Source organism: Pongo abelii, chromosome 16, assembly GCF_028885655.2.
Source record: "Pongo abelii isolate AG06213 chromosome 16, NHGRI_mPonAbe1-v2.0_pri, whole genome shotgun sequence".
Lineage (NCBI taxonomy): Eukaryota > Metazoa > Chordata > Mammalia > Primates > Hominidae > Pongo > Pongo abelii.
Genome location: NC_072001.2, coordinates 54,841,148 through 54,858,077, shown reverse-complemented (window position 1 = coordinate 54,858,077; position 16,930 = coordinate 54,841,148). Strand labels below are relative to the sequence as shown.

Genomic DNA, 16,930 nt, shown 5'->3' with positions numbered 1-16,930 from the left:
GTACTGTATCACAGGACCCTGCTGTTTTTTTTTTTTTTTTTTTTTTTTTGAGACAGGGTCTCTGTTGCCCAGGCTGGAGTGCAGTGGTGCGATTTCGGCTCACTGCAACCTTCACCTCCTGGGTTCAAGCTATTTTCCCGCTTCAACCTCCTGAGTAGCTGGGACTACAGGCATGCGCCACCATGCCTGGCTAATTTTTGTATTTTTAGTAGAGACAGAGTTTCACCATGTTGGCCAGGCTGGTCTTGAACTCCTCACCTCAGGTGATCCGTCTGCCTCAGCCTCCCAAAGTGCTGGGATTACAGGCATGAGCCACCACACCTATCCGACCCCGCTCTTTCGTATTTGTCAACTCAATTCAATTTTATGAACAGACAGGGCCTAGTACTGATGATATTAGGTTGAACCTTAGGAAATTACTATTTTTATGAGTAAAAGTGTTCAACTATTATAACTAATTTTACGTGATTCAACTTAATATGGTGGTATTTAGTCAGGTCAGATTGTCCTAACAAGATACCATAGACTGGGTGGCTTAAATAACAGAAATTTATTGCTTACGTTCCTAGAGGCTGGGAAGTCCGAGATCATGGTTTGGTTCCTGGTGAGGGTTCCCTTCCCGGCTTGCAGACAGCTGCTGTTTTGCTGTATCTTCACATGATGGACAGAGTCTCCTGTCTCTTTGTATAAGAACACAAATGCCATCATAAGGGGACCAACCTTGTGATCCTATCTAGCCTTAATTACCTTCCAAAGGCCCCATCTCCAAATACCATCACATTGGAGGTTAGGGCTTCAACATGTGAATTTGGGGTGGGGGGTCGGGTGTGGATACAAACATTCAGTCCATAACAGGTAGGACTGAATAACTCAGGGAAACTGATAAACTTTTTCTTGAAGAAGGATGTAAGGAATGAATTTTAGAACTTAGGAACTAAAGGGATTATGTGCTTTTTCAAAAAGTCCAAGTTTACAGAATATTTGATAAACTTTATTGAAACAATTTATCCCAGTATATATTGGTAAGTTCTAAATGCTTCTAGTACATAGTCTTCAAAAGAAACTTCACTGTGCTGTTATGAATTTGGATAATATTTTGTATTATTTAAATACCAGTGTTAAAATTCATTGCTTTTATACTTATAAAAATGGAAAAATAAGGCAATTACAATGTTGGATATTTTAGCATTAGAAAAAAATGTAAATACCTGATTTCATGTGACAATGAATGATATTCAAATGATTGCTACAAAGGTAATTTTCAAGTTTTTAAATATAACTAACACCAAATATAATAATTCATCCAAAAAACTGAAAAAAATACATTTGAAATTACAAAAATTTTTGTTATACGTGTATATACATTTGAAAAAACAATTCTTAAATGGATTGATCTAAAAATTTGAAACCACTGAATCAAAAGCTTATCTTTCTGAGTAGAGGTGAAATTTAAACTTCTAAAAACTGCTATATACACCCACCAAGAAGCACCAATAATTCATTCTTAAACCTTACTCTCTGAATGTATAGACTATAATATTTGAAACGTTTTAGTCCAATTAATTGCTTTGCATCAATTAAAACATACTGAGTGTAGAAAAGGGAGTAAAACCTCATATATATAGACTCTAAGAGGTGTCTGTCTTAAGAATATAATAATTTGGGCTGGGCACGGTGGCAAACACCTGTAATCCCAGCACTTTGGGAGGCCGAGGCAGGTGGATTATGAGGTCAGGAGTTCGAGACCAGCCTGGCCAAGATGGTGAAACTCCGTCTCTACTGAAAATACAAAAATTAGTCGGACATGGTGGTGGGCACCTCTAGTCCCAGCTACCCAGGAGGCTGAGGCAGGAGAATCATTTGAACCCAGGAGGCGGAGGTTGCAGTGAGCCGAGATTGCACCATTGCACTCCAGCCTGGGCAACAAGAGTGAAACTCCATCTTAAAAAAAAAAAAAAAAAAAAAGAATGTAATAATTTGTTACAGCTATGTTAGCAAAACACTGCTGGTGGTATTTCTTAATACATATTTTTTTTGAGATGGAGTCTCACTCTGTCACCCAGGCTGGAGTGCAATGTCACGATCTCGGCTCACTGCAACCTCTCCATCTCAGGTTCAAGCGATTCTCCTGCCTTAGGTTCCTGAGTAGCTAGAATTACAGGTGCGCACCACCACGCCCAACTAATTTTTTGTATTTTTAGTAGAGATGGGGTTTCGCCATGTTGGCCAGACTGGTCTCGAACTTCTGACCTCCAGTGATCCACCCACCTCAGCCTCCACAGTGCTGGGATTACAAGTGTGAGCCACTGCACCTGGCCATTACAATCTGTTTTTATCTAGCCTCTAGAGTAGGTGTCCTAAGTAAAAGACAAATTTTGGTTTTGTTTTGTTTTGTTTTTTGAGACAGTCTCACTCTGTTACCCAGGCTGGAATGCAGTGGCATGATCAAAGCTCACTTCAGCTTCAACCTCCCAGGCTCAAGCAATTCTCCCACTTTAGACTCCTAAGTAGCTGGTACTATAGGTGTCTGGCTAATCTTTAAATTTTTTGTAAAGATGGGGTCTTGCTATGTTGCCCATGGTGGTCTCAAACTCCTGGGCTCAAGTAATCCTCCCTGCTTGGTCTCCCAAAGTACTAGGAGTACAGCTCTTTTTTTTTTTTTTTTTTTTGAGATAGAGTTTCACTCTCATCGCCCAGGCTGGAGTACAGCAGCATGATCTCATCTTATTGCAACCTCCACCTCCCAGGCTCAAGTGGTTCTGCTGCCTCAGTCTTCCAAGTAGATGGGACTACAGGCATGCGCCACCGCACCCAGCTAATTTTTGTACTTTTTGTAGATATGGGGTTTCACCACGTTACCCAGGTTGGTCTCAAACTCCTGAGCTCAAGTAATCCGTCGGCCTCGGCTTTCCAAAGTGCTAGGATTACAGGCATAAGCCACAGTGCTTGGCCAAAATTCTTTATGTGTTAATGAAGGCTTTCCAAAATACTTAGTTATGGCTTACAGTAGTTTACTTAGCCACGTCTTTTTTCTAGGTTGACCTTTCTGAATTATCAGAATTCCAATTATTAAAATTCCAATTTTATAATTTTAAACTGCAAGACAGAGTTTAAAATTAATAAAATATGTTCTATTATCAAATTTCTAATTCATTCATTTTTTATAGGGAAGAACTTATAGAACTGAAATATAGTGGAGAAAAATCAATACAGGTTGAGTATCCCTTATCCAACATGCTGGGACCATTAAGTGTTTCAGATTTCAAATTATTCTGGATTTTGGAATACTGGGCCTTACACCAGTTCAGCATCCCTAATCTGAAAATCTGAAATTCTAAATACTCCAATAAGCATTTCCTTTGAGCACTATGTTAGCACTCAAAAAGTTTTCAATTAGGGATATTCAATCTGTAGATCTAAGAAAGAATGACCAAATTAAAATATAAGAATAAAGCTGAGTGTGGTGGCTCAAGCCTGTAATCCCAGCACTTTGGGAGGCCGAGGCGAGTGGATCACCTGAGGTCAGTTTGAGAACAGCCCGGCCAACATGGTGAAACCCCGTCTCTACTAAAAATACAAAAAATTATCCGGGCGTGGTGGCAGACGCCTGTAATCCCAGCTACTTGGGAGGCTGAGGCAGGAGAATCACTTGAATCTGGGAGGTGGAAGCTGCAGTGAGCCGAGATCGCGCCACTGTACTCCAGCCTGGGTGACAGAGTGAGACTCGGTCTCAAAAAAGAATATAAAAATCTTTGCCTCTGAATACTATTTTCTCAATTTAAAAATAATTAGTGAAGAGTTTCTTTGATTTGTTGGTAAGCAAATCTTAGGGTAAGAAATATCCAGAAACATTAATGATCAGTGAGAGCTGATGGAGAGGATAATTTTGCAGATACTTAGACCCCAAGAACTCACGGCCCTTAACTGAGAGCAGCAACCCGAGTTGTCTCTGGTGCATCCTTATGTTCGCTTCTCTTGGGTGACATGGGTCAATACATTCAAAGTGTAGTAACACTGTAGAATGAGTAAATTTGGGCAGTACTAAACTTGCAAAGAATGGAAGTGACTAAGGACTCCAGAGAAAGCATGATCCTTGCCTCTGCTGGGAGGTTAACAGTGGTTCCTGGTTTTTTAGGGAAAAAGTGAGGCAGCCCTGGGAACACAGACCCTAAAATGTAAGATTTTATAAAACTCCATAAATGTTGTCATCTTATTTTAATGACAGCAAGAGTTAAATATAATGTACAATATGATATGAGTAACATTTTATCAAAAAAAATTTTTTTTTTTTGAGATGGAGTTTCATTCTTGTTGCCCATGCTGGAGTGCAGTGGCGCGACCTCAGCTAACTGCAACCTCCGCCTCCCGGGTTCTAGCGATTCTTCTGCCTCAACCTCCCGAGTAGCTGAGATCACAGGTGTGCACCACCATGCCTGGCTAATTTTGTATTTTTAGTAGAGAAGGGTTTCTCCACGTTGGTCAGGCTGGTCTCGAACTCCTGACCTCAGGTGATCCGCCTGCCTCGGCCTCCCAAAGTGCTAGGATTACAGGCGCGGGCCACCGCACCTGGCCCAAAACATTTTTTAAAATAATTTTTATTATGTCATGGAATCCTCTTTTTAAATGAAAACACAACAGATACTTGGTCAACTGGCAAACAATTTATAGAGTTCTATTTACATGTAACTTCTCCAGAGTGCATCTCTTATACAAAGCAAGGATGTGGGTTATTTCATTCAAATAACATGAAGTCGCAATTAAATGACCAAGCTAACTCTCCTCGAAGTCTCTAACCATCTGCTAATTTATTTAATACAAAATGCTTATCTGGTCTTTTAAATGACAGGCAACCTTTGAAAGTGTATTTCACCTATTCTTGAGAATTCTACTAGGCTTTAGCTACAAGAATATAGCACCAAAATCCATTTTAATAGTATTAATATTCGCCACTAATATTGAGTTTTTAATACATACAATTTCATGTAGGAATACTGGAAAAATTCAGACAAATATGAGTATAACATTTTATAAAATGGGTAATAAAAAGCTTTTTTAAAAATAGCAATTTAAAAACACAAAGAATATTCTTTTAAATAACCATCTAAGCTGGTTAGACTACAAAACCTAAGGTCTCAGAAAACCTTTGGCTTAAAAATTAACACTATTGCAAAACCCTAATCTATTTATTATAAAATTTTAGAGCAATTTAGAAATACTGAAAGTTACTAAGAGGTGCCAGATTTTTAAAGACTGAAGTAAACCCGATTTTTCTCCCTTATAATTTTGGAAAGATTTTCTAAATTCCATTAGATGAATGTTCATATAATGTCACTTATGAAGAAATCATTTCTTTCAGTTATACAATGAACTATTATAATGCAGAATTGAAATGGTACAAGCAAAATACTCAACTTCATACTTTGATAAATAATACATGAAAAAGATATTACCCATAAGTATGATGCAAAATTCTAGGTAGAGTCCCACTTACCTATATTAAAAACAAAAACAAAAACAAAACTTAAGGGATGAAGGGGGAACTATTTATCAACTGATTGACTTACAGGACAATGCAAACGTGGATGCCTGACTGAAAGTCTAGGTGACCAATTCTTTCTGGTAGCCTGAGATGCCTGCTCCATGCCTGACTCCCAATCTTGCTGGAATTGTGCACTCTCTATAAAATCAAGTACAATCAAAAAGCTGCATATGCGGGGGAAAAAAAAAGAGGAGAAGAGAGGGAGGGAGAGAAATAGGGAAATAGAAAAGGTAGGAAGGGAGAGGGATGGAGGCAAGGGAGGCAAGAAAGCAAGCAAGTGAGCCTTGCTAACTTAGAAAAGTATCAGTGGCCTTTAACTGACAGGGAATAGTGCAAAGTTAATCTTTGGCCCCTATAAAACATTGGATACTGATTTAAAAAACAAAACAAAACAAAACCAAAAAACTAAAACAAAAAAAAACAAAGAAACACCACAGTTCTTACGAGAGAAGCTTAGCCTGTTAAGAAGGCTTATTACCATGGTACACAAGAAGCTGCCTTGCTTATTAGATAAACTGTCCAGCCCAAGCCAAAGTAGCAGACATATTGCAATTCAATTTCAAAAAGTTTTTTTGTTTGAGACAGAGTCTTGCTTTGTCACCCAGACTGCAGTGCAGTGGTACGATCTCGGCTCACTGCAATCTCCATCTCCCGGGTTCAAGCAATTCTCCTGCCTCAGCCTCCCGAGTAGCTAGGATTACAGGTGTGCACCACCACACCCGGCTAATTTTTTGATTTTTAGTAGAGACAGGGTTTCACCATTTTGGCCAGGCTGGTCTTGAACTCCTGACCTTAAGTGACCCACCCACTTTGGCTTCCCAAAGTGCTGGGATTACAGGCGTGAGCCACTGTGCCCGGCCCAAAAAGTTTAAAAAAAATTAATAATGATTAGCCACCTTGCCTTCCTCAGAAATGAGACTTTTCCCTTCAGAAAAATCTCTGTAAATGATACAGCCAGGCCTGAATTTTGAGGCCAGGGTTACCTCAGATTCCATTCCTCCCTGTTTTCTGCAGCTGTAAATGCCTCTGCCATCTCCTGCTCCAGGGGCTGCCCTGAGACAGAACATGAATACAAGTCCAGACCCTCTACCCAGCATCAGCTCTGCAGTCTCAAATCAGTCTCCCGACCACAGTACTCTATTCAATTGTTCACTTTAATACTTTGAGCAAGAAAGACTGCTTTTATTATAGAAATGACTTTTATAAATATGGATAAAAGTATAAGATGAAAGGAAGCATATATTAAAAATCAGATTTATGAGGAATAGCAGTTTTCCTTCTTGATTGGAAGATTTGTAGCAGTGATTAAATACTGTTTATGCAATTCTGCACTGCACATAGGAACTTCTTAGGATATGGTGTAACACCAAGTAATTTACATACATGCCAGCTTCCAACTGACTTACAGTAACCATCAGTTTAAACGACTGTTTTGCAAGTGCCTCATACTGGAACTGTATCATATTTATTATCTTTGATTTCATTGTTCAACAGTTTTCTTTTTTCTCTTACCCTAAATAACTAAGAGTTGGCTGTATGCCTTTTTTGGGGGGCGGGGAGGGAGGTGGTGAAAACAGCTTTTATTTTTTACTATTAGCTTCCACAAAAATTTAATAATGCCCACATTATTAAAATGAAACACTGGAATGAACTTCGACCTCACTATACTTTTAAATAAAGTATGTAACCTGGCAAAGCTGATGACTTTGTTTTAAGAAAACCTGGGTGTTGCTACGTCACATCAGACAAGTGCAGTAACTTGGAATGCACAGACGACCACCCTCTCTCCCTGGAGACCTGCTTTAGCTCCTACACAGATGACCAGATATTAAGTTAACTGTTTTAACATTCTGGCATTTTGTTCTCTTGATAAAGAAAAATCACACCCTTGCCAAGTTCATGTGTTTTAAAAAATGGAAAACTCTCCAGGTCACGGAGTGAAGAAAACACTTAAGGGTTTTATGTCTAAATGAAGCAATAATAATTCTGACACCAGCAATATCCCTTTTGATTTAAAAAAGATTGGTCCTCACAATGTTCAAATTATTCTACACAAATGACCTGTGAAATTTTTTACAATTGTATTTTTTTGCCCAAGATTCATCATAAATCATTCAATTAAACTAAATTAAAATTGATTTTAGCAGAAAGTAGAAATGTTTCAGAATATAAAATATCACATTACTGATTTTACAATTTGATAACAACTTAAACTAAAAAAAAAAAAAAAAAAATGCATGTCACTAAAAAAATTTTTCCAGTCTTTTCCCTTCTACCCAGGAAAATTTTACATGATGTCACCAACATGAGCCCTTGGTGATCTTCTGAAGTCTTCCAAAGATTACACCTTGGCAGACTTACTGGTGATCTCCTTCAACTCGTCTCTTACGCACTATGAGAAAAATAAAAGAAACTATGTTAGAAATCCCTATTAGTTTTTACAATGGTAACTTGCTTATAACAAGCAAGTTTCTGCATAATCCAGTTATAAGTTTTACAAAAATTGAAATGTCCATTTCCAGTTCACATGACCACTAATTAAAAAAAAAAACAAAAAAAACCCTACTTCCCATCATTCACCACTGTCATTTACTTGTTGAGAACCAAGGGGCTTCAACAAAAGAAAAACTACATGCCCTAAGCTCAATGACTCATAGCTGTGCTTACACAGCAGCAGCACTAGAAACCTAAAACAGAATGGTCAGCAATCATCTACAAGTCATTTGTTTTTGTTTATTTTTAACTTTGTAATTTATTAATAAAACAGATTAGGTCTCACTATCTTGCCTAGGTTGGTCTCAGACTCCTGGGCTCAAGTGATCTGCCCATTTCAGCATCCGAAAGTGCTGGGATTACAGGTGTGAGCCACTGCGCCCAGCCCAAGTCATTTGTTTACTGAAAAAGTACATACTCAGGTTTTAAAAAACAGCTAATAAATTAGTGTGTTAAATTTTGAAGTGACATTCAGGCAGCTGGGGTTAGAACATATTAAAAGTAACTATTTGCATGCTCTCCTGATCAGACACTACAATGTATTTCCTTAGGCTGTAAAAGAATATACCAAAAACATTTTTGTCATTTTTATAGGTAAGTGATTTGCTACTGCTTTCTGAATTTTCCTTGTCTCCTGTAAAATAAACCAGTTCAGGGTCTGATAAAACAACAAATGCAAAGTAATGAAAATCTCAGACCCTGGTAATATGGTGCGGTCACTTCTGACTACCACAAACTTTGGCTGCCTAAGTGGCCAGTCAACTAGCTCAGCTTTTGTAGCAAAGAACAGTACATGTATGTATCTGAGACTACCAGCCTCTTCCTGGACTGGTGATGCCAAACTACTCAGGGGTGTTCTCTAGTAGCAGAACAAAGTCTTCAACTTCAGATCTTGCTACCTGCACTCTCACCTATCAGCCACTAGAGAGCATTCACTGAGTGCCACCAATTCAGGGCTCTCAGCATTGTGGCCGGGTCCTAGAGAGGACAAAAACCACAGGTTCCAGAGTTGGTGACAAATAGAGTAAATCATGGCTCTGTCACTTCTGTAGTGTGCATTTTGGCCTAAATTGGCTGTTTGACAGAGGAACTAGAAGCCAACAGGTGCACCTGGTGTCCTGGCCAGGCCATAGACACTCTGCTCTTGTGCTATTCTGACTGCTGGCTTCTGTTTGTCAGCCTTTAATAGATAAGACCATACGTTCGGATGACATATATAAAATCTTGTTCAGCAATAGGCTGGGTGCTTGCTTGAAAATAAAAGCAGAAGGACGAAAGTATCAGGTTCCCATGAACATTTTTATACTTATCTAATTAAGTTCGCCTGACTCTTAAGTTTATTTTATTTATTTTTTGCCAGAACTCAATAAGAATAGGGATTGCTTCATGAATGTGTGTGTCATCCTTGCAAGGGGCCATGCTCATCTTCTCTGTATCATTCCAATTTTAGTGTATGTGCTGTTAAAGCAAGCAACCGACTCTAATTTTAATCCACGCTAACAAAGACAAGTTTCATGTGTTCACTGACGTATTAAGAAAAAAAAATTAAATGGAGACTTGAGCCCTCAAATATCAAATCATGTATATAGATCTCTGAAAAATATAGAAATGTCTGAAAGGCAAACTTCAGATAATTTTTTTTTTTTTTTTTTTTTTGAGACGGAGTTTTGCTCTTGTTGCCCAGGCTGGAGTGCAATGGTGCGATCTCGGCTCACCGCAACCTCCACCTCCCAGGTTCAAGCAATTCTCCTGCCTCAGCCTCCCGAGTAGCTGGGATTACAGGCATGCACCACCACACCTGGCTAATTTTGTATTTTTTTAAGTAGAGACGGGGTTTCTCCATGTTGAGGCTGGTCTCAAACTCCCGACCTCAGATGATCCACCCGCCTCCGCCTCCCAAAGTGCTGGGATTACAGGCATGAGCCACCGCGCCCAGCCCAGATTTCTTTAGGGTAGAACATTTCAAAGAAAATTTTGAATTGCAGCAGGGTTTGGATGTTACTGGCATACCACTTCAGATGCTAAAATGCATGTTATAGAAAAGATCTACAGGACAGAGTGCAGCAAACAAAAAAGGTCTAGAAAATGGAATATGCAGTTAACTAGTGTAAAGATAGTAATGTGAGACTCAAAGGTAAATAGAATATTGCATGTATACCATAGAACCTCTTTGCTGTTACAGCTGTGACACTTCTTAGCTGGAGAGATGGAGAGTAGGTAGAATTATTTCAATGAATAGCTGAGACTAAGAAAACAATGAGAGAGGGAACGATGTTATCAAAATCAGAACTCAAAGATCTGATAAAGCCCCATCTACAAGGTGAAAAAGAACTATATGCCCAGGAGATTCTGTACAAGTTTCAAGTCTTGTTCTTTGATTATCTCTTTTGAATTAGTACATATAAGGCTGCTGAGACCAGTATGTCAGAAAACATGGTCTTCAGGCTTTCCATCTTTATCTATTAGGCAGAGGTCAGAGTATATAGCTGAAAAAAAGTTAAGCTGAGCGGAAGAATGAGAGGTTGCTGCCGCTGTGTGCACAACAGAGGACAACGGGGCAACGGGCCATTTCTGACTCCTCTTTGTCACCTGGTGCTCACTTGTTACTACCTTTCAGCAATTCCTCAGCTCATCCTCTAGATGACAGGCTTATAAATTTTGCACTATTAACAATTCTTTGGATCTGGTCCAATTTCTTACCAAAACACACTCCACTGATATAAGTTGTCAATACGCCACCATTAGTTAATTGCGAATGTCCTAACTAACCTCATTTTCTAACTCTAAAAGAGCAATAAGGGCAGTTTTTGTTTTTGAAGAATCTTAATCATGTATTCAGTGGCCTCTAATGGCTCTCTAATGCCTTCTGCATAAAATCCAAATAAACCAAAGTTCTTTAACCATGGAATTTCAGTGTATTCTACCAACACTGCCTCTTAAATCTATGGACATCACTTTTTTTTTTTTTTTTTAGACAAAGTCTCACTCTGTCGCCCAGGCTGGAGTACAGTGGTGCAATCTCGGCTCACTGCAACCTCCGTCTCCTGGGTTCAAGCAATTCTCATGCCTCACCCTCCTGAGTAGCTAGGATTACAGGCACCTGCCACCACACCTGGCTAATTTTTGTATTTTTAGTTTCACCGTGTTGGCCAGGCTGCCTCAAACCCCTGACCTCAGGTGATCCACCCACCTGGGTCTCTCAAAGTGCTTGGATTACAGGCGTGAGCCACCGCACCCGGCCTCAATCTGCTGATATCGCTTTTAAAATGTTAGCTTTAAACAACAAGTACTCATTGAAAGTTTATTCTGGAGCCAGCATCATGATATGAGTCAGTTCTTAAAATCCACAGGCTGCCATCAGCATATAAATAACTTGCTTGATCTCAAATTTGAGCTTTTATCTATAATTGCCCTATCCAGGAATGGGCTTATTGTCATTTCATGCATGAGACCCACGTTTGAAAATCTAGTTTGGATCAGAATGAAACAGTGTAAGTGGGAGTCTAGAGAGTTCCTGGCACAAAGCTGCTTGCTTTCTCTCGATTCTGCTTTGGGTCAGAACACAGCTTCTTCAACATGGCCTTCTCTTCCTCTATAACACACCACTGTGCACAGCTATTCAACTGCTCAGAGACAACATAAAGCAGCCTAGGAAATGGTTTTCATTTGCACCCCCCATCCCCCATCTTGCATTTGCCCAAATCTCCCTCACTCTAACACTGGACATTTCTTTTCTTACAGAAATGCAGGCAAAGTGTCTACCAAAACAGGCTTCACAAAAAAACACAACTGCTGAAGCTTTGCAAAGGTCAGCGCCCCTGCCGTGACGTTTATACACATTCACTGTACAGCTCCTGGAGGGACAGCTGCTGGAATCACCTGCCTTCTGGAGGGAGGTAAGTAACAGAGCTGGTTGGGGCTTGTTAAGATAGTTTCCAAGGAAAGGAAAAATGGAGGATACTTCTGGCTTAGTTTATGGCTGTTTAGGTACCAGAAAATTGTAACTTTGAGAGAGTTCAAAATCTACCACTTATTTATTCACTTAATCCAGTTTTCTTAAGTACCTATTGTGTGTCAGGCATGGTTTTAGAAGAGTTGGGATTCAATAGTTGGACATGGCCCCTGCCAACAACATAGTCCCTGCCCTCAAAAAGCATATAGTCTTTGGAAGTCAGACTATTACATATAATTAGTTTTCTGAGTAAAAGGCAATTTAAAAAATAGGACAAATGCTGTGATAAGTAGAGGACATATGGGGCACACCTGCTTAAGATGTATAACAATGATGAACTCAGAAACTCAAATATCCACTCAACACTGGAGAAACAAGTCAGGGTTTCTGAGTGTGAAATGCCTACAACCCAAATCCCATCATAGACTAAATCAGAACCTCTAAGAAAACTCGCTCTGTCACTTTTCTGTAGTGTGTTTTTTGGCAAGTTAGTTAACTTCTTTGAGCCTCAACTTATCCTGCATAACAGGAGAACAACAGTATTTGTACCTCGTGGCTGCGTAGTGCACTAATGAGAACATAGTAAACATTCAATAGAGCACTTGGCTTCATTATCCATCAAAGTAGGGTTATGTGATGGTCGTGAGGCCCTGGTCAACCATCTTTCTGGGGTGAAGAAAGCCATTTTAAGCCAATAATCTATGTGTTTTTAAAGCTTTCCAATTATTTATGAAGTCCAGCTAGAACTTCTTTATGAAGTTCTCTTAAAACACTGCTCTAAGAAGCAAAATTAAATGCCTGAAGGAAAAAATAGAAGCTAACTAGTGAAGCAATACTAAAACAATTAGCATGACTTTGCAAACTACATTTGGAATCAACAATACACCAAAACACACCAATTTTCTATTTTCAAAAGCAAGCAGCTAACATCTCCTCTGGGAAACCACAGTCATACAAAGGACAGAAAGAGTTTGAGCTAATATTTTCCACAGTGATCTGGATTAAAGAAATGAAGTGCTATTTTTTCCTGCTCCAGAAACTTTTACAGAATGCAAACTCAAATATGGCTGAAGCTTAAGAGAATGGCAACACGTTGAAATGTCACTCCTTTTGAGAAGTCTTGTTTTACTTCTTGTCTAAGAGGCATCTTTAAAAATACTTCAGGGCAAACATCTTAATTTAAAAGAGTCAACCTTTGGAAACATGTAGAAATAAAATTCTAAGTACCATATTCTTTAATTGAGCCTTGGCTGGAAAGTCTATTTCAAACAGAAGTCACAAGCCTCAAGCAATTAAATAGGAACCATAGGAGAATGAGAGATTACTGACCTAGATGTATGCAGTGAGAAGACAGTTCCACAACAGTCCTTTTAGGAAGACGAGCAAACACCTACATACCAGACTATAAAACCTGGGTGAGGGCCCAGGTGTGGTGGCTCATGCCTGTAATCCCAGCACTTTGGGAGGCCAAGGCGGGCGGATCGTGAGGTCAAGAGATTGAGACCATCCTGGCTAACATGGTGAAACCCCATTTCTACTAAAAATACAAAAATTGGCCGGGCGCGGCGGCTCACGCTTGTAATCCCAGCACTTTGGGAGGCCGAGGCGGGTGGATCACGAGGTCAGGAGATCGAGACCATCCTGGCTAACACGGTGAAACCCTGTCTCTACTAGAAATACAAAAAAAATTAGCCGGGCGAGGTGGTGGGCGCCTGTAGTCCCAGCTACTCAGGAGGCTGAGGCAGGAGAATGGCGTGAACCCGGGAGGCGGAGCTTGCAGGGAGCCGAGATCGCACCACTGCACTCCAGCCTGGGCAACTGAGCAAGACTCTTTCTCAAAAAAAAAAAAAAAAATTAGCTGGGCACGGTGCGCACACCTGTAGTCCCAGCTACTCGGGAGGCTGAGGGAGGAGAATCACTTGAACCTGGGAGGTGGAGGTTGCAGTGAGCTGAGATGGCGCCACTGCACTCCTGCCTCGCAACAGAGCGAGGCTCTGTCTCAAAAAAAATAAAATAAAACAACATCAACAACAAAAAACCTGGGTGAGAAATATAATTATTCTCTATTTTATATATTTCTATATTCCATATTCTATCATATAAAATTGAATTTCTATCTGGGTTTGTTTGATTAAAAGGGCAAAAAACTTTGCGGTAATGTTGAAATCTTTGTTTCAATAGTTCCAAGGACTAATCTGTAACTGAGAACAAATTGTTTGTTGTAGAAAACTGGTCACTTAAAACTATGAAATACGCTTGTCACAGGAAGCTGATTTTACCCATTGACCCAATCATCACAACAACCTCACTTTAATTGAACTTGAATTCAATCAGTATATAAAGGACCACGCAGATTTTAGAAACAAAGGCCAAATAACTTCTCTGTTAGAATTTATTCTTAAGAGGGAAAGAAGTTCCCCCAATACGTTAGTTTGTGATAGAACTCAGAAACTTGATCGATACTGTCTATGTCTTACCTAAGTCATTGTTTTTTGTTATAGCATTAGCTGCCCTGGTTCGTGGTCCCTGCTGTGTAAACTGATATCCAAATTTAAGGATATTTGTATTTTCCTCAAGCATCTTGGCCATTTCCAATTCTACAGCTGTCCCCAACTGCTGCCTCTGGAGTAATTAGAAAAAAAGAACAATATTAATAAACTAGATCAAAATACTTTTCAAGGTAAATTAAGACATTCAGGCACATGCTGATTCTTTGATCTCTTTAAATGTTCCCAATTCCTACAACATATACATAGTTCAGTAGTTCCAAGGACTGATTTGTAACGGAGAACAAATTGTTTGTTGCAGAAAACTGGTCACTTAAAGCTATGAAATGTTTGTCACAGGAAGGTGATTTTACCCATTGACCCAATCATCACCACAGCCTCATTGGAACTTTACAAACACACACACACTAAACTTTTTAAAGTTCAGTAATATGATCATATAGACATCAAAAAAGTGTGAATTACTATAATGAGATATCACTTCATACCCACTAGGATAAGTATAATAAAAAAGATAGATAATAACAAGTGTTGGCAAGAATGTGGAAAAATGGGGACATTGCTGGGAGGAATGTAAAATGGTACAGTTACTGTGGAAAACTGTTTGGCTGCTGCTCAAAAAGTTAAACATAGAGTTACCATGTGACCCAGCAATTACACTCCTAGCTATATACTGAAGAGAAATGAAAATCTATGTCCATGTAAGAGTTTGTAATGAATGTTCACAGCAGTATTATTTCTAGTGGCCCATATATGGACACACCCCAAATGGAATAGAATATTATTCAGCCATAAAAGAATGAGGTCCTGATGTATGCTACAATACAGATGAACCTCCAGAACATTATGCAAGGTGAAAGAAGCCAGTCACAAAAAGATCACATATTGTTTGATTCCACAGATATAAGCTGTCCAGAATAGGCAAATCCTAACAGAAAGTGGATGAGTGATTGCCAGAGCCTGGTGAGAGGGGTGAATGGGGAGTGACTGATAATGGGTATGGGGTTTCTTTTTGGGGTAATGAAAATGTTCTGGAATTAGTGGTAATGGCTGCAAAACTCTACAAATATACTAAAAACCATTTAGCTGTACACTTTAAGAAAATGAATTTTACTGTATGTAATTATATCTCAAAAAAATTAAAAACATGGATTAAGAAGCACTGGGTTAAATTTTAAGACATAATCCTCTTTTCTACCTTCATAGTTTATAAAATGTATTTACTTTGAAGGACTGAAGGAGACATTTAACAAATATTTTTTCAAATAACTGGAGTTATTTTTTCAAATAAAAAAATTAATAGCTACTCTGGATGGAAACATTTCTAACATGTATCTCTCTGCCTTTTACAAAAACCCTACAATGTGGACCTTGCCAGCACAGAGCTGAAAAACTGGAAGGTGGACTAGGTCACATGTAAGAGTCCTCTCAGTTCAAACTAGATAGCCATCTAAATTCTCTTAAAATGATCTAGGGAGAGTATACACCTTTACATTGTATACACTGTTATATACATTAAGTTAATATTCTAGATACCCCAAATGTCAGCTCTTTTCAGCCCAGCATCTTCCAACAGGGATCCCTGACAGCCCTCCTCCCATCCCCATCCTGAGTCGCCAAGCCCTACACAGCAGTGTGGGCTGTAGCTTCCTCGACGTTATTATTGTAGAACATTGACCTGATTGTCAATCTTGAGCTCTGCCAGGGTTTCATTATCTCTTAACGCATCAATCAGTGCCAGAATCCCAACTCCTGTGATAAAGTTGGACTCCACATTTAAGCTCTTCAAAGTTTTGTTCACTTTCAGCATTTCTGCAAAAGCCTAGAAATTAGAGAAAATATTAAGAGATTAAAATTTGATACAGTACCTACTACATATTGTACATGCCATAAATAAATACATTAATTAACATAACTGCCTTAATGTTTGTCATTAGTTGTTTCAGTTTGACACAGTAGCCCATAGCTCTCACATGTACAGTTGTCCCTCAGTATTTGTTGGGGGTTGGTTCCAGGACCATCTGCAGATACCAAAATCTTCAGATGCTCAAGTGCCTTATATAAAATGGCATAGTATTTGCATATAACCTGCACACATCCTCCTGTATACTTTTCATTATCTCTAGGTTACTTAATATACCTAATACAATGCCTACACATCACTTCATTTTTGTGGATTCAACATAGTACCTGGCATACAGCAAATTCAGATTTTGCTTTTGGAAATTCATAGAATTTTTTTCCAAATATTTTTGATCTGAAGTTGGTTGAACCCATGGATGACTGTATCTACTTTTCTTTCTTTCTTTTTTTTTTTTGAGACAGGGTCTCGCCCGGTCACCCAGGCTGGAGTGCAGTGGCATGATCACAGCTCACTGCAACCTCTACCTCTTGGACTCAATTGATCCTCCCACCTCAGCTTCCTGAGTAGCTGAGACT

At 39.2% G+C, this 16,930-nt stretch overlaps 1 protein-coding gene and 1 non-coding gene across 2 annotated transcripts in view; both read right to left on the bottom strand.

Annotated features, from left to right (window-relative positions):
* Positions 1-4,646: 4,646 nt before the first annotated feature.
* The window catches only part of TMOD3 (tropomodulin 3), an 82,069-nt gene continuing 69,785 nt past the window's right edge, over positions 4,647-16,930 (bottom strand). Inside the window, exons 8-10 of the mRNA XM_002825463.6 lie at positions 16,170-16,313; positions 14,462-14,606; positions 4,647-7,931 (exon numbers count right to left, since the gene is read on the bottom strand). Coding sequence (XP_002825509.1) covers positions 7,897-7,931; positions 14,462-14,606; positions 16,170-16,313 — 324 coding nt within the window. The 3' untranslated portion in view covers positions 4,647-7,896. The remainder of the gene's footprint in view (positions 7,932-14,461; positions 14,607-16,169; positions 16,314-16,930) is intronic.
* Positions 9,401-9,502, bottom strand: LOC112129327 (U6 spliceosomal RNA). Its single transcript, XR_002911729.1, has one exon. It is a non-coding gene; the product is annotated as a U6 spliceosomal RNA (small nuclear RNA).